General features: G+C 49.9%; 1 protein-coding gene across 21 annotated transcripts in view; it reads left to right on the top strand.

The window, feature by feature from the left end:
* MEGF11 (multiple EGF like domains 11) overlaps positions 1-20,714 on the top strand; it is a 407,430-nt gene that overhangs the window by 361,596 nt on the left and 25,120 nt on the right. For all 21 annotated transcript variants that reach the window (XR_008380529.1, XR_008380530.1, XR_008380531.1 and 18 more), the window contains 5 exons: positions 10,728-10,848; positions 11,777-11,940; positions 12,931-13,033; positions 18,475-18,621; positions 18,962-19,096. Coding sequence is in view for 18 of the 21 variants with exons in the window: in XM_053592998.1 (XP_053448973.1) it covers positions 10,728-10,848; positions 11,777-11,940; positions 12,931-13,033; positions 18,475-18,621; positions 18,962-19,096 (670 nt within the window). In the remaining 3 variants the exon portion in view is untranslated. The remainder of the gene's footprint in view (positions 1-10,727; positions 10,849-11,776; positions 11,941-12,930; positions 13,034-18,474; positions 18,622-18,961; positions 19,097-20,714) is intronic.

The following is a 20,714-nucleotide window of genomic DNA, read 5'->3' as shown; positions in this document are numbered from 1 at the left end:
GTCACACCGCTGAGCCAGAACACTACAGGGATCGCACAGAGAGGAACCCTATAAGCTACCATCTAAACCAAGATGCTCAATCCTGTCTCTAACTTGCTCTCTAATACATACACACATATAGTATAGCACACACAGCACACACAGGGCACGCACGGATTAGTCACGTGGCACACAGGCTCGTCCACAACAGCCTGCAGGACGTCTGTAAGTAGGGAGGCAGCCAGCGGGCCCTCCTCGCTATGGTCTCATCTTATGCCCCTGTCCCTCTCCATGGCTCACCCACACACTCCTCTAAATGCTTGGAAAACCCTCCCCTAATGCCCAATGTTGGCTTTCCCAGAGAGTTAGAGGCTATGTTTTTTGGCACTTAAAAAATGCCAAGGTCTTTTTTTAAAAACTACCGAGGAAATGATGGAACCTAAAGCAGAGTGATTGGGGCCATATGTTGTCAATGTTTGCCCAGAAATCCCTGAAGATTCAGGCCCAGGCTTTTCGGGAAGCTTCATCCTGTTCTCAGAAGGAATGGGGCCCAGAAGATGTGAGAGACGCCCTGATCCTTTGGGAACCAGCCCCACCCCTCAGACAGTGCAAGAGCTCTGGACAAGCTCAGCCCCAGGAAGCAGGGACAGAGAGATGAGGCCATGGTGGGGAACTGGAGCTGTCATAAGAAGCTTTTAAATATGGGCAGAGGCCTTCCTGGAAGTGGGATGCTGATAGCATCCTGTTGTCATCAACACCATTATCGTTATCATCGCTGTAACCAGCTGTATCTCTGTCAGAGGATGTAATAAACATTATTACTAATTCTCACTCCCACTGCCTGATATTCCACCCTCTTAGCTTTATCCTTTGATATCTTGAAAACTTTTGCTCTTGGGAGCCTCTTAACATAAGATACAAATGCCCCCTGGGAGCTCCCACCATAAGCCCTGTTAGCCTTTCTGCTTCCACAGCCAAGTACATTTAACAGCAAACACACAGAAAAGAAGATTATGAAATTACACATGACAGGCACCTGGGGCACAGCCTGGCACATCGCAGGTGTTTGGGACATCTGAGTTCCCATCACTCCCAATCTATCTGCAGTCAGACAGCCTGGTCTATGTGAGAGAGCTCAGGCTTTGGAATCTGTTGGTCCCTTTCTCATGGAGCAAGCTGATAACCTATAGCCTTGGTGTGGCCTCTCTAGGGTCGTTCTCTCTCTGGGAAGGTAATTTCTTCCCTGCAGGGCTGTTATAAAGCAAAAGGAGGTAAGAGACAAAAAAAGTGCCTGGCACAGGCCTGGCACCAAGAGGGTGGTGAAAAACCTGAGTTTTGTTCCTCCTGTCTGGGCACCTCCAGCAGTAGGGATGGTCAGTCTGTCTGGAGGTTGTGAAGGGTGTGGTCAGTGGTGAGGAACGCTCCCTTTGGGGCTGCCCATGCATATACCCTGCACAAACATCTCCAGGGTGGGTTAGATTCTGAGAGTCTCCTAATATGATATAAACACCTCTCAAGAGTTTTCTCAATAAGCCCTTATTAGCCAGGAATGCCCTCTCTGAACTCAGTAGAGACTCCCAGGGAAGAGAGGCGTTAGAGAAGGAGAGGGGCTAAAGCTAGGACAAGGGCATTGAGACAGAGCAGAAAAACAACTTTGTTTCACTAGAACTTTAGCTGAATCCCCAGGAGCAACCTAGGTCACACAGCCAAGAAGTGGCACAGCCTGAACTTGATCTCAAATGTCCTTCCTTGGCCACCATTACTGCCTCCTGAGGCCTCCCTGAACTGTCTGAGTCTGTTTGGGAACTATCAGGCATCTGTGCACCTCCAGAGAGGCTTCTTGAGGGATCAGAGCCAGATGATGTATTTGTGCAAAAATGAGAAAAAGGTATCTCAAGACATTCTACTGACACCTGCCAGAAAAATGAAGTAACATATACATAGATCTATGATTGTAATTTGAAAAATGGAACCTCTAGAGTTTTGCAGTACACATCTTACACAACTGCTCAAGTGACTGGCAGTCTATTCATTTTGGACGGATACAGATGAGAGTGAATATTCCAGGGGCTTTCCAGTCCTAACCTTTATCCTTCTTCCTCCTGCAAGGGAGCCAGTCAGAATGACTCAGCCCCACAGTTCCTGGACATCCGCTCTGCAGCACAGGGAGGCAGGTGGGGGACAGATACGATAAGTAGCCTCCCTCCCTTCCTCCTTCTCATCCCGCTGGGTCTCTGCTCTTCATGCCTTATGCAGAGTTTCTTTTCCCCAGCATGCATCTGCTGTCAGTTGCTGCTTTATCAGTGATGCACTAATTAGGTCCAGCGAGGGTTGCTCTGCATTGGAGAGGCCGCTGCGGCTGGCATTTGGTCAAGCTATTCTCTTTTTGCCTTGTGGGCCACGTGTCAGTCTTACTCCCTGGAAAATCACAAATGAGGCTTCCCACCTGGGAGTCCCTCTGTCCCAGCCTGCAGAGCTGGGAGTGGGTGGTGACAGACAGGTGGGTGAGGGAGTACAGCAGCTGAGGGCTGGCATTCTGCTTGGCAGAAGCAGGCACTTGTCTGGCAAGGGGTTTTGTAAACAGTAAAGCACGCTATACATGTGTGCTGCTAGCATCGAATGACACTGCATGCCCAAAGCAGCCCCCATTGGTGGCCCTGAAATTCCAGGAATAGCAGAGGAGAGAGGGGAACAGGAGCAACCAGAGGGTCTGGGAGGCCACTAAAGGCTGTCTGCAGGATGTCTGGAAGTAGGGAGGGGACCAGCCTGTGCTGCCACAGCCTCATCTGTGCCTCACCTCCTTTGGCCACTAGACAATAGGGACAAGCTCACCACATCTCCCCTGGCCTAGCACAGTGTCCAACACACACTAGCTGAATTAATTCAACACACGTGCACTGAGCACAGACTATGGGCGAGGCCCCATACCAAGGGCTAGAGCCACAGGGTGGAATAAAACTGACTCAGCCCTTAACTCTCATGAAACTTACAATCTATTGAACTAGAGCTGACTTTCTATGTGATTATTTTATTATAGTTGTGTTAAAGTGCCACCAAGGAGCAGTTAACAGGGAAACTTACTCTGGATGTGGGAGGAGTAGGGAGAGTTAAAGAATATGGGAGCTGAAAGAGACCTTAGGTCACATCTACTCTAGTGTAATGGTTAGCGAGACCCAGGCCCATCCCAGATGCTTAATAAACGCTCACAGACTGAACGGATGAATGAATGAGGCCAAGTCACCTTGGGCTAGTGCTTCTGCCTCACGTCAACCCAAGTTCTCTGACCCCAGGTGGTGGTTCAAGGGCCCTTGCTTGGCTTGAACCATCACCAGCTCCTCCAACAACAGGACAGGTGGGCCAAGGTGACTTCCCTGACTGCTGGTCCCAGGGTCCTCTCTGCTGAGCTCCCATGGGCTGGCAGGCACATGCCATCTGGAAAACCCAGTTCCGCCCTGTTTACACTCCTTCTACCCACAGACCCAGAGATGAACTTGCCCAATTGCCTCCCTCTTTTGTGTGAGGGAGGGAGGGTCAACCACTTTCCATCATCCTCCTTCTACTTCCAAAAATCCTTATTAACCTCCGCCCATTGCAGGGAAAGCGGATGATCAACATAAGAAGCCCCAGCTAATGATTAATTTTCCCAAACAGGGCCAAACTACAAAGAAGCATATTGCAAGGGAGAAAATTCGATAAACAACATTTGAAACAAATTTAATAGAACATATAAGTCATTACCCACTGAGGTCTGGGCCTGCACTGCCACCATGTTGTACAGGGAGGCAGGTATGGGGGGGAGGAGAAATTGGCATCTCTTTAAGTGGGAGCAGCTCCGAAAGTTGTTCGTCAGAAGCTCTTGCAAATCAAGTTCAAGATGTTAATAGCCAATACTGCATCTATAATTAACAGGCCTTTGGGTGGGAGGAAGGGTTCACATCCATCCTCCATTCACAGAATGAAGACGCTAAGCAGGACTGGCAGGCATCTCTCGGCAGAAGCTCAGGGATCTACCCCTGTGGACAGTGGGTGGTGTGGGTTGAGGAGATGAGACGGGAATAGATGAGGATATAACAATACCCAAGCATCAACTTCCAGGTGCTGAGAAAGGGTCAGAGCATCTGGGCCTTGGAGGGTGATGCTCCCTCAAGATCAAGGCCATGTTCTCTGGATGTCCTGCTCTGCGCCTGGGTGATGAGTGCACTGTCATTGTGAACAGGGATGGCATGGGCGAACCCAGAATGTCACCACATATGAGCTGTGCACATGTTGTGATTGAAATTGGAGCCAAGAGGTTCAAGCTCCAAACCTGTCTCTGCCTTGCATTGGCTGTGTGATCTTAGACAAGTCACTATCCCTCTCTCGGCCTCCATTCCCTCACCTATAAAACAAGGTAGCCAGACCAGGTGATTCCCAGTGGCCCTTCCAGCTCTGGTATTCTGGATGTCTACCCAGGTCATGCATTAGCAGAATAGATGGCTAAGCAGCTGGTGTGATTCTTAGAGGCCCAAGATGGGTCCCCATCCCTGTTCTGCATGCCCACCATTCCTTGCTCCTTTGAGTTAAGACTCCCACTCCAGGCAGGAAGATGCTCAGAGTCAGAACTAAAGGGTATTTAGAGATGACATAGCCAGTGGTTCTAAGCTAGACACCTGCAAAGGCTGTAGCAGGTTGCTGAGAGCTGTTTTGAACATCTGACAAATAGGATTTTCTATTTGGGAAGCCAAGGCAGGAAGATCGCTGGAGGGCAGGAGTTCGAGACCAGTCTAGGGAATATTGTGAGACCCCGTGTGTGTGTGTGAGAGAGATACCTGTATATTACCTAGCATTAGCACAAGTCTATCAGAAGAGAAGACTGCCTTCCCACAGTAAGACGTATAGTATAGGAACTCTGAATAGTGGTCTAGGGGAATAGCCTCAATAAAGGACCCTGGGGGAGAAAGAGGAGGTGCTAAGCTACACAAAGCACATGACATGCCAGATACAAACTCAACTTCACTTCTGCTCTGAGCTCTTGACCTTGGCTCTCATCCTGTCCTTTTCCCCAGAGTGTGAAAAGATCAACAGACAGAGCTCAGGACTGGTCTGGGCCAGGCACTAGGCTGGGGGCAGGTGGGTGGATAAGACACAGCCCCTGCAGCCAGTGCCCTGGGAGCCCACTTTGGCTCCTAGTGGACCGAATCATCTCCTGAGGTCTTCAGCCTAGAGGGTCTTATCTTCCTGCATGGATGTTCTAAAAGCCAACAGGGTAATTTTCTGGCTGTGCTTCTCACCCTCGGCCTGGCAGGCAGAGGTAGCAGGAGGTTGTGGACAAGGCGTGGCATGTGGACAAGGCGTGGCTTTTCCACAATAGCTCTGGTGGGGCTCAGAGGCAGGGTAGTGAGAAGGGGCCTCTTCTTTAAACCAGTCAAAATTCTGCTTCCTGAGTGTGATGAGCCCAGCCTACAAAGTCCCTTCACTCATTTCTTCGACATCATTTACAGAATTCCTATACTCTGTGCTGGGTACTGAGCTAGGGACACAGGGGCAACCCAGACAGATAAGGCCACTATTCTCATGAGGCTTCTAGTCCCACTAGAGGAGGCAGAGTCAAGTGGACAAATAAGCACATCTGGATATTGACGTGAATCCACCTGTGTGGACACTGCCTGGGAGTTGCCTAAGAACAGAGACTGGGTCCCAGGCTCCTCTGTGCCTCTGGAGCCCACAACACAGCTGGCTCAGAGCTGGCCCCACTCAGCACACATTTGTTGAGTCACCTGGCATGTGAGAAAAAGCATATGGAAAGTGCCTGGTCCTTCTGGTTCTGTCCACAGCATAAGCCAGTGTGTACACACAAACATCTCATTTCAGTTAAACTTATACTGAGGGCCCATCACATATCGGCAGAGTCCCGGGCCCTGAGAACCTAGACAGGAATAAGAGTAGATCCATCTCCCTGAGCTCACAGCCCCAGGGTAGAGGAGGCACGTGAGCCAAGAGGACCCCCAGTGTGCTAGGATGATAGTCTCTTGTGCGTACCTAATTTCCACTAGGGCAGGGCAGGCACGTTGAGGAAGATACCCAGGAGGAACGATGAAGGAGGAGTCACAAATTTATACCCAAATCTACAAAGATGTATAAATAGGTACACCAGAGAAATGGACACGGAAACACGTGGGTGTGTGCTCTGACCACCTGAGCATGGAGATATAAACACTGACCCACGCAGACGCAGACACCACACAGATCATCACAATTAAGGCCTGTTGGTGGCCCTCAGATCAAGGCGGTATCCCCAGACCCGGATCAGGGGATGCTCTGCAGTGGGCAGAGCTGATAGTCTAACCTGAGATAGGCCGACCGCTGGCTTCTGTGAATGTCAATCACCAGAGACCTGGCAGGTAACTGCAGACTAGGTCTGACGGTCAGAGCAGAGGCTACAAGGGAATCTGAAGAGGAAGTTTAACTGTTATTACTTGTGCTTGTTGAGGTGTTAGAACCAAGTATGTATTCAGAGCCAGGAGTGGTGGCTCATACCTCCAAACCCAGTGACTTGGAAGGCTGAGGCAGGAGGATCACTTGAGTCCAGGAGTTTGAGACCACCCTGGGCAACATGGAGAGATCCTATCTCTAAAAAAAAAAAAAAAAAGGGAAAAAATTAGAATAAGCCTGGTGTGGTGGCACCTGTAGTCCCAGCTACTTGGAAGGCTGAGACAAGAGGATCACTTGCGCCAGGAGTTTAGCAGTTTGAGGCTGCAGCTATGTTCATGTCACTGCACCCTAGCCTGGACAATAGATAAAGACCCCTTCTGTAAAAAAAAAAAAAGAAAAGAAAAACCCAAGTATGCATTCAGACAGCCCTGGGGGTCAGGACAGTGAGGTAGAGGAGAATGCTCAGTTAGCTATACCAAGGTTACATTCCTTCAAGGCAGAAGGGGAGTTGTGTACTTCAGAAACTAACTGCTTCCCCATTTGGGTTTTTTGCTATTAGGAGCTAACCAAAGGAGTGTGTTTGGACAGCACTTGGCACAGGGTGGCTCTCAGGGAGTGGTCATCCTGTCCCCCAAGACCATGTCCATGGTATATATGGTGGTGATCGTTTCAGCTTGTGTCAGCTGTGAGGAGGGGACCAGAGGAGGTGACAGGAAAGTAAATGGGGGGAGTCAGGATTCCCACCCCCTGTGAGTACCCGCCTCCTCTCCAGCAGGGCCAGCACTTGTCCAGTGAGAAGTGGATCTGTTCTCCAGAGCTTCCTTCTGCTTAAACCTGGGAGGGTTTTGTCTACTGTCTTCATAAAAGATGCTGTATCTTTGGGTTAATAACAGCTTTTATAGTGCCTTCTACCCACCAAGCAGTGTTCCAACTGCTTCACAAATCATAACTAATAGAATCCTCTTCACAATGATATGAGGCAGAAACACTGTTATTCCCATTGTACAGATGTGAGAACTGAGGCTCAGAGAGATTTAGTAAATTATTCGAGATCTCATAGTAAGTGGTGGAAGCAGGTTGACGCCAGAGTCCACCTCTGATCACTCAGCTCTGCCATCTCTCAGGAAGGAAGATCTACTTCTTTCTCCTTTGCCTTCACCGTGAGGCCCTGGATAAGTCACTGCCCCTCTTTCATTCTCCCTTTTCTTCTCTGGGAAGCAGAAAACCCTCTCAGCCTGGTGGCTTCCCAGGCCTACTGTGAAGATCCAAGCCAATCCTTGCTCTAGCGCTTTCTGGCAGATCAGGTGCCTCTCTGGGGAAAAACAGGGTCTTGACACTGCATTCTGGGGGGCAGATATTTCCTGGGCGCTTTGCATCTCGTCCCACGGAGCAGGGCCAGGGCGAGGAGTCCTCTCTGAGCGCCATTGGCAGGCCCAAAGGCAACGTGGGGACGCTAATGAGGATGCTGGGAAAAAAACCCTTCTCTCTGAAGGCAAACTCACACACAGAAAGGCATATGCCTTGCCTGCCGTTTGCACCCAGGCCAGGGTCCTCAGAGGTCAAATATATGCTTATGGGCTACTTATAGTCTTAGAAATTGAGTTTTCTGGGTAATGGAAAGCTGACAGACTCCAGCCAGTTAAGCCTGCTAGGGACTGGCAGACGAAAGAGTGGGCACTACGGGGTCTTCTGAAAAAGGACTCTGTACTCCCTAGGTGCTCCTACCTGACCTCGTGCGGGTGGGACAGAACAGAGTAGGGCTGGAGAGGAGCCTGTTCTTGGCCGAAGGCCCATACCCTCAGGTCCGTGTGGCCTACGTGAGGTGAAGCCAGATGCCTGGACCTTTAGAGCTGAGCAGAGAGCTCCTTTATTCCAAGCCTGTCATTTTACAGATGCTGGAATTGAGGCTCAGAGAGGGGCAGTGCCTACAGCAGTGTCACACAGCCAGTGGGGCCCAACAAGCTCTTTTCTTCTGGTCCCAGCTCTTCCCTGTGTCAGTGTCCCACGCTAAGCTTAGGTATCAGATCTGAGATGCTGGCTGAAGACACCCCCTAGGGGCAGATAGTAGGAACTCAACATCCAGTGGCCACCTGCTCCAGAGCTGAGGCCCTGTAGTGGGTTCCTAAGCATGTCCTGGGGGACTCAGGGAGGAAAGCCCAATTCCTGTACCTGACATCCTAGGCTTCCAGCCTCTTTTAAATATCTTACACACCTTGTTATACCTCCTCTGCCATTTTTAATTTTTTTTTTGAGACAGTCTCACTCTGTTGCCCCAGATTAGTGTTGTGGCATCATAGTTCACAATATCCTCAAACTCTTGGGCTCCAGCCATCCTCTAGCCTCAGCTTCCCAAGTAGCTGGGAGTACAGGTGCCCACCACAGAGCCCAGCTAGTTTTTCTATTTTTAGTAGACACAGCATCTCTCTGTGGCCCAGTCTGCTCTCAGATTTCTGAGCTCAGGCAATGCTCTCGCCTCAGCCTCCCGGAGTGCTAGGATTACAGGTGTGAGCTACTAGGCATGGGCTCCTCTGCACTCTTGCCCACACCCCTCCCTACCTGGACCACCTTTACCCCACTCTTCTCAGATTAACTGAATGCTTCCACCACCCAAGGCCTCGAGCCCCTATTCCTGGTTCCATTACCCTGACTGGACCCCACCCTGACCTGACCCCACCCTGACCTCCTGACTGGTGCTAACAGCATACCCTTATGGGTATAGTGGACATTACAGTGTGCCACCTAGGTTCACTCTTCAGGACTGAGGCACTTACTACTCCCCAGAGTTCAGAAAGTTAGTGGCTCCCAGCTCAGGCCCTCTTGAGAAATTCATTTCAAAGATAGCTGACTCACTCTCCCTCCCCGGGACATTGGACAGCCAAATGCCTGATGGCCGGGGTCCTCCCTCCTTTTCCCCTTCTGGGACAACTCTAAGGATCCTCCAGGCTCTGGGGCTCCCTGGAAGATCAGCAGAGGCTGTTGCAGCTGCACTTCAGCTCAACTTCTCTGCCCAGTCCTCTTCCCTTCCCCCTCACAGGGGTTATTGTCCAGAGCTCACTAATCTCCATCTCCAAGAATGCTTTCCAGTTAGGCAGCCAGCCTGAGTTCCAACAGAGAGCAACCATTTTCAGTCCTGTAACCTTGGCAGAGTTACCCAACTTCTCTTACACATTAAGTGGGAATAATGCTGAGACAATAGTTTCCATCTCCTGAGAGTGTCGTGGGAATTAAATGAGATAATGTGTGCATGCTATTGAGAAAGCACTCAGTAAGCATTAGCTATTATTATTTACACTTCTCTGAGGCTCCGGCAAGTAGGGATAGGATATTACTACTGGTGTCACTGAGTTGGTAAGAATTAAATAAGATTGGGAGGCAAAGGATTAAGTTCTTTGATCTAATATAGACTCTGGGGTCAAGTTGCCTTGTGCTGTGGTCTGGGGGCTGAGTCCATCACCAGCTGATAAGGGTTACAGTATTAGTTTTCTTTTCTTCTTTCTTTTTCTTTCTTTTTTTTGTTTGCTCACAGCAATCTCAAAACTCCTGGGTTCAAGTGATCCTCTTGCCTCACCCTCCCAAGTAGCTGGGGATGCAGGAACCCACCACAATACCCAGCTAGTTTTTTTTTATTGTTGTTGTTTTCTATTTTTACTAGAGATGGGGTCTTGCTCTTGCTCAGGGTGGTCTCGAACTCCTGAGCTCAGGAGATCTACCCACCTTAGCCTCCCAGTGTATTAGTTTTCTATTGCTGCTGTAAAAAAAAAAAAAAAAACTACCACAAGTTGAGCGGCTTAAAACAATACAAACTTGTTATTTTACAGCTCTATGGGTCAGAAATCTGATACAGGTTTCATCGACTGAAATCAAGATGTTGGGGGCTGTGTTCCCTTCTGGAAGCTTCAGGGAAGAATGTTTGATGCTCATTCTCGTTGTTGGCAGAATTCAGTTCCTGTGGTTGCAGGGCTGAGGTCCCCATTTTCTTGCTGACTATAAAGGTGTTGATCTCAGAGGGCTCCTGGCCCCTTCCCCGTCTCCATGGTCCACACAGGCAAGGTGAGGACTTCTCCCGGGGAATCTCTCTGACCTAACTTCTTTGGTTGTCTTCCACTTTTAAGGACTCATGTGGTTATATCAGGCCTGCCTGGACAATCCCTGATACTCTCCCCATTTCAAGGTCCTAAATCACATCTGCAAGGTCCCTTTTCCCATATGAGGTAACACACTCACAGGTTGTAGTGATTAGGACATGGACCTCTCTGTGGCAGGGACCATTATCCTGCCTACCATAGCCAGCTGGCACTGGGCAGCCTATGATCCCAAACTCACCCGTCCCTTTCCAGGGTGAGGTCTGTGCAGTGCCTTGTGCGGCGGGAACCTATGGCCCCAACTGCTCATCTGTCTGTAGCTGTAACAATGGTGGCACTTGCTCCCCAGTAGATGGGTCCTGCACCTGCAAGGAAGGTAAGGTGCCCTCCCTGCCAAGCCCATTTCCCACGCGTGTGCACATTGCCCATGTAGGTGGGCTGCCAGCTGAGGGGTCTCAGTTGGAGTAGCTCCTTTCCCCACCTACCCACAGGCAGGGTCTGGGAGCCCCTATCGGTCAGGTTGCAGGCAAGGAAACCCATGCCAGGAACTTCAACAGTAGGCACATAATAGGGGGTTTAGTGGCAATGCTGTTTGAGGAGCACACAGGCAAGGTGAACAATTCAGACCTTAGCACCCATGGGAGAAGCAGCTGCCACTAAGGTTGCAGAGGCAAAAAGAGGAGGTGGGGTTCCCAGAACCTGGAAGTGTGGACCACTAGAGGGAGCTGGGACAGGGACGGGGGTGCTGCACCACCCACCGCAGAGGCCCAGGACAGAGGAAGAGGACATAACAGGCCTCTCTCCTGCTCCCACCCCCAGTCTGTGGGCAGGTCTCCCACTGGCAGCTCACCTGGGAGAGGGAGTCTGGGATGTGCAGCCTGCCGAAGTCAGCCCCCTGTGACAGAACCAAGCAGGCGAAGGGGAGAAATGGATCTGTGGGCAAAGAAGCCAATGACCAGCCTAGTAATGGAGAATCAGCCTGTCCCGAAAACAAAGGGCCCTCATCAGATAAACTGCCTGACTCCACCCTGTGCAAAGACAGGAGTCCCCCCTGAGCTGGTTCCCCTCGCAGGTGAGATCATCTGCCTGCAGTAAAAAAAAGAACTAGGAGGCAGCAACCTACCTTTCAGCCCAAGCTCTCCTAACAGCCCTGCTGTATTTCTGAGCAGACCGCGTGTGGAATGTGTGTTCTAGCCCCACAATCAGGGAAGCGGTGGTTTGGGTGGGATGGTAGGAGGAGGGGGCAGAAAGCTGTGCTGGGCCTGGGCGGGGAGGTGACAGCCCCCTCCTTTCTCAACCCTCAGGGTGGCAGGGCCTGGACTGCACTCTGCCATGTCCCAGCGGGACGTGGGGCCTGAACTGCCAGGAGAGCTGCGCCTGTGCCAACGGGGCAGCCTGCAGCCCCGCAGATGGCATCTGCTCCTGCACCCCAGGCTGGCTGGGGGACACCTGTGAACTGCCCTGCCCGGTGAGTAGCCAAGGTGGGGAGGGACAGGGCGGGCCCAGCATCCCCTCAAGCCCTTCCCTGGGGTTATTTTACCCACAGGAGGACCCAGAGAAGAGCACTACGCTGTGTGGTAGGGCACCCAGATTCAGATCCGTCCTAACCTTTCTGTAGCCAGTTTGCTACTTTACCCTCACCCCTCTCGATAGAATGGGAGATACTGCTTGTGGTCAAATAAACGTTGCTGACTCTGGTGCTCTTACCTGACCTCAAATGCAGCTTCAGAATCCTTCAGGACACAGCGCTGCAGGACAGCCCTCGCTAAGGCATCAGAGTGGCCATTCCTTGATGTTGTCTAAGCTTCCTCCTGGTTCCCACAGTCTGTACTCTTGTGATCAAGGTGCGGGGGGAATAAAGCCAGCCACCCAGACTTAACTGTGGGCCTTTTATAGGTCTCAGATACCAATAAGTGAAATGGGCTGATGTGAGAGTACCACATCCTGACAACGTTACTTTGAGCATGTTACCTCTTAACCCTGTTTCTCACCTTTAAAGTGGAACATAGTGGAACCATCTCACTGGATAGCTGTGAGGATAAAGAGAAATGAGAAAGATGAGGCTCCCCACACCTAATGAGCACACGAGGAGGTGGTTGTACTACTTCCTGCCCCCGTAACAAAGAGTAAATCACAGTCATTCCTCACACGTGATCAATGTGTTATAATTAGCAAAGTGCATTTTCATTCACAATTTCAGTTGATCGTTACAGGCTCTGAGCTAGCCCTTTGAAAAGTAGGGCAGGACCATCTCCTCCCTCCATCCAAACCTCATGTTCCTTTTATGGGGCCAAATAATTCTTTGCAGTGGCTTCATGGATACACTGATTCCCCACTTAGAAAATGTACTGTGCCCCAGCCCCGGTCTCTGCATCCCTGTGGGTTATCAAGAGAAATGTGTGAACCTTTAGGAGTCTGGGTCTGATTTTTTGTTTTTCCTCTCTGCCTCTTTCCACAGGATGGCACATTTGGGCTGAACTGCAGTGAACACTGTGACTGCAGCCATGCAGATGGCTGCGATCCCATCACAGGCCACTGCTGCTGCCTGGCCGGATGGACAGGTAACTCATTCTTCTCGGCCACTAGCCGGGTCCTGTGAAACTGATTCTTGGTATTCTCTTTCTTCTCGTGACTTTTCTTTCTCCATCATTTCTCCCAAATGTGCGTCTTTCTCTTGATGTGCTCTGGGCTCCGTTCCATTCAATTCAAGCAAGCAAATTTATTGAACACCTACTTAATACAGGCTCTGTTCTAGGGGCTAGAGGACACCCCAGTAAAAAAATCAAAGTCTTACACATGTAGGCGCTCAATCTGTTTGTAAAGAATAAGATGGAGAAGGGCACAGGAACTTCCTCCTTAGTCCTGTCCCAGAGCCCTGGTCCTCACATCTAGCCTGTCAGCCTGCCTCCTAAATGCAAGGTGAATCCACGTACTTCTCTCCATCCCACTGCCACCATCTGGTCCACTGAGCACCCTCTCTCACCTGCACTGCCTCAACTTCCCAGTTGGTCTCAGGCCTCCCCTCTTGCCCAGCTGCATTCATTCTGCACACAGCGGCCACAGCAGACTTCTCAAACCCCAGACCCATCGGGCCTGTTCAGAATGCCTCAGTGGCTTCCCAGGACTCTTATTAAAGTTTAAAACCCTTGTGATGTCCAGGCCCACGTGACCTGGCTCTGCCCAACTTCTCCACCTCTCTCCTGTTCCCTCCCTGTCGCCTGCTACACTCCAGCCACTGAGGCCAAAGTTTACTTCAGAGAGCCAAGCCCCTTCCTGGCCCCCTTTGCCTGTGCCATTCCCTCTGCCTGAATCTCTCTCCCCTTCTCTTCCCATGGCAACTCCCTCTCATCCACAAGGTTTTAACTTAACGGTTACTTCCTCAGGGAAGGCTCTCCTGCGACAGCAGCCATTAAAGAGCCCCCTTTAATTAATTCTGATTCCCTGCACTGTTCCCTTGGTACAATTGTCATTGAACTCAGATTTCAATAGCTATTTATTATCTGTCTCCCCAACTTGACCATCAGCTCTGTGGAAGCATCTGCTTACCCACCACTGTATCCACTGCCTGTCACACGCTGAGATACGGATAACGTGACAATTAAGAACATAGAATGGGAGCCAGACTGCCTGGGTTTATGAGCTTGGCAAGTCCTTTAAACTCTCCAGGGCCTGAATTCTCCATCCATAAAATGCACATAATCATCCTCATAACTACGGGGCTGGGTTTTTTCCTGATTTCAGACTGACATAAGGGCATACTTAGGTTACATTGTTTGCATTTGTTAGGTGGAGTCCAAGTTGTAGTTGAGCCCATCACCTGGGAGGTGTGCTGTATATCCTTACATTGTGCCCATTAGGTGAGAGCACACCCCACACTCCCCCTCCGTATCTCTCCTCCCCCACTTCTCCTATTTGGATGTCGTCATGTTTTCTTACAGGGCTGTTTCAAAGCGTAAATACCAATAAAGTGCTACCAGTGCCTGGCACATAGTAAGTGCTCAGTAAATGTAAGCCATGAATACTGGAAGTGCTTAATAACAATAGGTTGTGTGAATGAACCTGCTGGCCAGTCCCAAGGTGGTGGGCGGCCAAGAGAAAGAAATACAGTCATTCCTGGCAGCATAGGTTCTCAGGTAAATAATTCACAGCAGGCTGCTGCACAGCCTCTGTTCTCCATAACTAGAAAGTTTCTAAGCAGCCAAGGGCCAGGAACATTGGCTTCCCCTGCCCTGTTGGTTCCTGTCTCTAGAATGAAACCCTACCCTAGGCACCAGCACCCTAGACCCTCAGCTGGAACCAAGTGGAAATCTACTTTAATTTTTCATTGCCTTAATTTCAAGTGAGCTGATGAGATTTTAATACTATCTTGTGCTTAAAAATTCTGTCTTTGGGGCGGCACCTGTGACTCAGTGAGTAGGGCCCCGGCCCCATATACAGAGGGTGGTGGGTTCAAACCCAGCCCCAGCCAAAACTGCAACAACAAACAACAACAACAACAACAAAAATAGCCGGGCGTTGTGGTGGGCGCCTGTAGTCCCAGCTACTCGGGAGGCTGAGGCAAGAGAATCGTGTAAGCCCAAGAGCTGGAGGTTGCTGTGAGCCGTGTGACGCCACGGCACTCTATCGAGGGCGGTACAGTGAGACTCTGTCTCTACAAAAAAAAAAAAAAAAAATTCTGTTTTTGGACAACCTTTCGGCAAGGCCTCTGCTGTTCTAAAGCTAATTTCCCCAAGTGTGGTTTTGTAGTCTTTTGAAAGAAGTGATTGATGTCCTGAGGTTTGTCATCCTGTGGAAAGGAGCCAAGGAGAGGTGGGGACAGGGGACAGACCTGGGCCTCCCATTCAGTGAGCCCTCCCCATTCACCCGTGCTATAAGAAACATCCATGCCTGACTTCCCAGCCTCGGGCGTATTGCTCATGACTTGGTCAACACAGGTTTTGGTCTGCCCTAAGCTGCAGGCATATCGCCCCCTGTCCCAATAAGCCACAGACTTATTGACAACTGGCACTGTATACTATGTCTTATTCACCTTGTTCTGCACTCTGAAATCAGAAGTTGGCCTAAACCTACCATTTATGGTTTTTCCCCTTGAAGTAGAAGAGAAGTTAAAGATTATCTACTTCAACCCTCTCACACCACAGATAAAGAAAGGGAATTGCTCAAGTCTTAGGACATCAGTGCCAAAAGGATAAGGGATGCAGGACTGTATCGTAAGGGGAAGCCATTTATTCATTCAACTAGCATTTATTGACTCACCCAATTGCCAAGTTTTTGTTTGGCAGCTACCTTGTGCCCAACACTGTGCCAGATTCAGCAGTGAGTGGCAAAATTCCACAGCAACCATCCCTGAGTGCTTACTGTGTGCCACACACTGTGCTGAGCACCAGAGGTGGTCTCCCTGGCTGCGAGGAACACCTAGTAAGCAGGCTCAGAAGAGTCAGTACGCTGTGTTCCATGTCTTCAAATTGCTGGCAGGGGAGACAGGACTCGTGTGTATGAAATATTCGAGTAACAGGTAGAGAGAAAGCTGTATGCTGCAGTCAGATAGATGCTTGAATCCCTGCCCTGACATCCAGGAAGGCCTCCTGGAGGAGGAGGACTCTAAGCAGACCCTGAACATTACGGGCTGCTGGCCTCGCTGAGTCAACTAGAGACCACAATGTATACATTTTGAGTTTAGCTTTACCCATCAATATAGATGTGGGAAGGGAGGAAGGTCCGGAAATACAAAGCCAGAGGATTCCCTAAGGTATGAGGGGAGGCACCTCTGCGGGAATTATTGTCCCTATTCAACTGTGAGGAAAACCAGGGCTCAGAAAAGGTAACTGAAACTTCTACATCAGAAGTTCTAGCTGGGAGCCTCCCACACTGCCAAAGGCAGCCCCTTTGATGGCACCAGTAAGTTCTTTCTGGAACTGGGCACTCCACGTGGGAAAACCTTTGACCTTTCTTCCTACTTAGAACCCATGTGTTACCCTTCAAAAAGCTCTAGGACATATAAGAACCTCAAATAGGAACCCCATTCCCACAGAACCAGGCCCAGAATGTAATAATTGCCAAATCCTAGAACCCGGAGGGACTTTGCAGCCACCTGCAGTCTGAGCATGAACAGCCTACACTCCTGGTTCCCCAAGGAAGAGGACCTTGAAAACCCACTGAGGATTCTACACACATAGCTACACCTTTAGTAGCCAAACACACTAACAACCAGCTGCTGTGAACGGAGTGGTGCTTTTGCATGCACTGTTTTTTCAATCACGGTAACATCTATGCATAGCTTAGGAAAGAGCAGTGTCTACGTGTGGTATTTCCAGAAGCCACATCAGCCTGCAGTGCTGGGTGCGCAGTGGGGGTTAACTGGAGGCCCTGTCAGCAGCGAGCTCTGCTTCAGGCCAACAGGCAAAAGAATTCCTTAGGGTGCCTAGGAAAGGGGAAACTTGAAGACGTGTCCAAAACTTTGAACAGCTTCATGGTTTCTCCTTCCTAGGTCTCTTTAGTCAATCCATGGTGCCTGTCTAGGCTTTACCTCTTGGGTACCTGAAATTCCACTGGGACAGATTCTCATTAATGGGTAAAATATGACAAATGTGGCTTCCAGATTATCACCGGGAAAAGATCCCATCTTCTGGAAAGAACCCCACCACCATGTCCCAGAAAGTGGCATCTGAAGCCTCCATCCTGCTTCAAAATTGAGATGTTCCAGGGAGGGAGGCCCAGGGAGGGAGCGCAGGTGCTGGCTGGACTGAGGGATAAGCAGAGGAAGAAAGCCTGTTGCATCCTCCTCCCCCTCTGCCTCTCTCTAGCTGTTCCACCCTCCCTCCCCTTTCCCTGCCTTTCCAAGCTGGGTGGGCTTGTACAATTCCAGCCGGCCACTAAATTGGTCCCACTGCTCTCCTTCGGCTGCTTAAGGCTGGCTCTGTTCACCAGCCCTAAGTAACTTTCTCTCTCTTTCTTTCTCTTTCTCACAATCCCTGTCCTTATAACAAGGCAGACATGATTTTTCAACTAATTCTGCTTCTCTCTGAGCCTCTGATATTTACCTTCCGAAGCCAAGCCAATCTCTTGGGCTCATGTTCCCTTCCCCTAATGGATATCAGAGAGGAAACCTTTCTGCTTGGGAGGAAACCCTATCCCAGAGCTGGAACATCCAGCCTCAGGCCTTTTAAAATTCCTTCTTAGCCTTTAGGATGTAATCACCCCCAAACACGTATTTATCCCCTCTCAAAAACACTGTATATTCCTTGTTCCTCTTTCTTATTGAGAGATTCCATCCATTCTCCCATAGGCCACTGTCAAAATGAGGATCATGAAATCAATTTGGTGGGTCACAACTAACATTTTTATGAAACAGAATACATCATAATGCAGAGAGAAATCAAGAGTATCTTATAGTGACAAAGTAATTTTGCAAAGGACTGGTTTCCGTCATACGTCTGTGTGTACTTATGACATAAAATACATATTGCATTGAGAACTCTGGTCAAAAGAATCTGGAAATTCAGACCCTATCTACTGTCTGAGCCCCAGCCCCGGGTTGGTTGGCTGGGACCCAGCAGGAGCAGAGGCTCCTGGGCTAACATGGGTGGGCGTGTAGCTCACCCCCAGCTGGCACTCACTTGCCCACAGCTGGTTTCTGTCAGGTATGTTCTTGGATGCTCTTCACCATCTGGTCCCTTCTTATTCCCCCAGACTCATCTCTTGCTATATCCATTCGCTGTTTGTGCTTCTGCCACACTATGCTATTTTTCATTCTTTTAAGACATGATTCTCTCTCCTGCCTCCTGCTGGTTTCCTTTGCTTGGTCAATTCTTCCTGGTCTTCCGGATGCCATCTGGGCATCACCTCTTCCTGGAAGCCAGGCAAGCCCGAGCTGGGTTTCTCCTCCACATCCCCAGACTCACTGTGCTCACCTCCACCTCTTCATTTGTATGTGCCCGTCCCTCTGATCTTCCTGCACCCTCAGCTCTCTGAACACTGACCCTGGTCTGTCTCTGGGCCACAGGCATCCGCTGTGATAGCACATGTCCGCCTGGTCGCTGGGGTCCCAACTGCTCCGTTTCCTGCAGCTGTGAGAATGGGGGCTCTTGTTCTCCAGAGGATGGGAGCTGCGAGTGTGCCCCAGGCTTCCGAGGACCCTTATGCCAGAGAAGTAAGCTGAATCCTTGCCTCGAAGACCTCAGACAGCTTATTCTCTTTAACCTTCCCCAGATGGAACCAGTCCTGGCCTGAGAGAGGTGGGCCCCCAGAGTCAGCTCCTATCCCTTGCCTCCCACTAGTCCCTTCTGTCCTCAAGTTCAGGGCCCAGCCCCTTGATGGAAACAGGACCAGACCACAGCTCCTCTCTCCACAAAGGGACATTCCCAGGTGTGGGGAGAATGCAATTCTCCCCGTTTTTTAGGAGCCTCTTTATTGCTATTTGTGTCAGGAAGGGTGGCCAGGCTGGCTGGGGTCCCTTAAGCTGCTCACTGTCCTCTTCCTTTTACCTTCAGTCTGCCCCCCTGGGCTCTATGGCTACAGCTGCACCCAGCCGTGCCCCCTCTGTGTGCACAGCAGTGGGCCCTGCCACCATGTCAGCGGCATCTGTGAGTGTCTCCCAGGATTCTCTGGAGCCCTTTGTAACCAAGGTACTGTCTTCAGTGGGCACGGAGGTGAGAGGTTCTGGGAGGAAAATGGCAGGGAGGGAAGGACTTGGGGGTTTTCATCACACTCTGCAGAGGTGGGCCCTTCCCTCTTCAGGGCTCGGGCTGCCTTTATAAGACTCGAGTGCCATGTGGCTTATGACCAAGCCATTACGCAGTAAACAGAACAGGCTCAAGGAGGTTAAATGACTTATCTATAATCTCACAGCAAGTGGCAGAAACAAATTTTGACTCTAACACCCACACTAAACGGATGAAAAATTAAATAAGCATAGAAAACAGCCACATCAGAAGTGGCACCGGGTAATTGTGCTGAGTGCCAAGGTAGAGGCAGAGAACACAGTGGGAGTGCAGAGGAGACGGTTCTGGCTTTGGCTGGAGGTGGTAGCTTATGACCCCTTCTCCCCCTCAAGCTCACACCAACGTCACTAATGCATTCCTCATCACACCGCCCACTTTTCTGTCTCAACGTCAGAATCCTTCACACCACCAACTCTAGGCAACTGCTACCACTCAACTCTTGGAAAAAGAAAGTTTATTTGCACTGGTGTGCTGCTCAGCCAGCTCTTTGTAAAGGGAAAGACCTGATTGGTAACCAGGGCTGCAGATTTCTATGATATAAATATTCCTGCCATGGCCGATTTCAAGGTGCCAGTGGTTTACCAACATTCGCCAAATTCCTGAATAGTGAACAACCAGTGAGAAGGTAGGAGCTGGCTCCAGCATGTGTCATGGTTTATTGCCATCCCTGGCTTACTGAGGCCAAGATGGGGTGGATTTGGGCAAAGGCTCCATGGTCTGTCCAGAGAAGGAAGAAAGGAATTCTGGGCAGAGAAAACAGCTTGGGCAAAGCACAGAGACCCAAGCACACAGCCATCCAGCAATAGGGAGTGGTTGGCAGATACAGTGGTGGTGTGGTGGTGGAAAGAGGGCTGAGAAAGTAGGCTGGGGCCTTTAGAACATTTCAACACAAGGCTACAGAATTTGCACCTTAATCCATAGGGAGTGAAAAGATCTTAGGATAAGTTAGAGCTAAAAGCAACTTCAAGGTCATCTGTGCAAGAATCTCATCTGGACTCTGCTTAAATACTTCTATTGACTGAGAGCTCACTACCTCTCAGGGGAAGCCATTCCTTTCATGAATAATCACTGCCGAGCCGGGCTATTTTTGCAAGCGTGTGGGCTGTTAATATGTATGAGTGGAAAGTTTACTACATGATGCTTTGAGGTCACAAGAAGTTTGGGCCCCAGGGAAACATATGTGACAGTTTCATTTACTTGTAGCCCTCTTAGGACAGTTTAATCATAACCTGACACACAGAGGTTTACTTATGAAACATAGGAGACCTAGCTGTCAAAACAGATAGGCCAGGTCTAAATTAGGGCCTAAGCAGCCTGAAGAGTAAATCCTGTGTTGCCTGATTTATCACCCGCTGGCCTAATGAGTATTTCCCACCTATACATCTAATAGGGTTTGCTATTAATGGCAACTGCCCTGTTAAGTCTCAAACCTTGTGAAAAATTGAACTGACACTTTCTAATGACCGGCTTTCCAGAAAGTTACAAATTATAGACTCTACTACTTATGTAGAGTCATTAAACA

This window comes from Nycticebus coucang, chromosome 6 (assembly GCF_027406575.1).
Source record: "Nycticebus coucang isolate mNycCou1 chromosome 6, mNycCou1.pri, whole genome shotgun sequence".
Lineage (NCBI taxonomy): Eukaryota > Metazoa > Chordata > Mammalia > Primates > Lorisidae > Nycticebus > Nycticebus coucang.
Note: the sequence above shows the minus strand (reverse complement) of the source record. Positions and strands in the feature narration are given on the sequence as shown.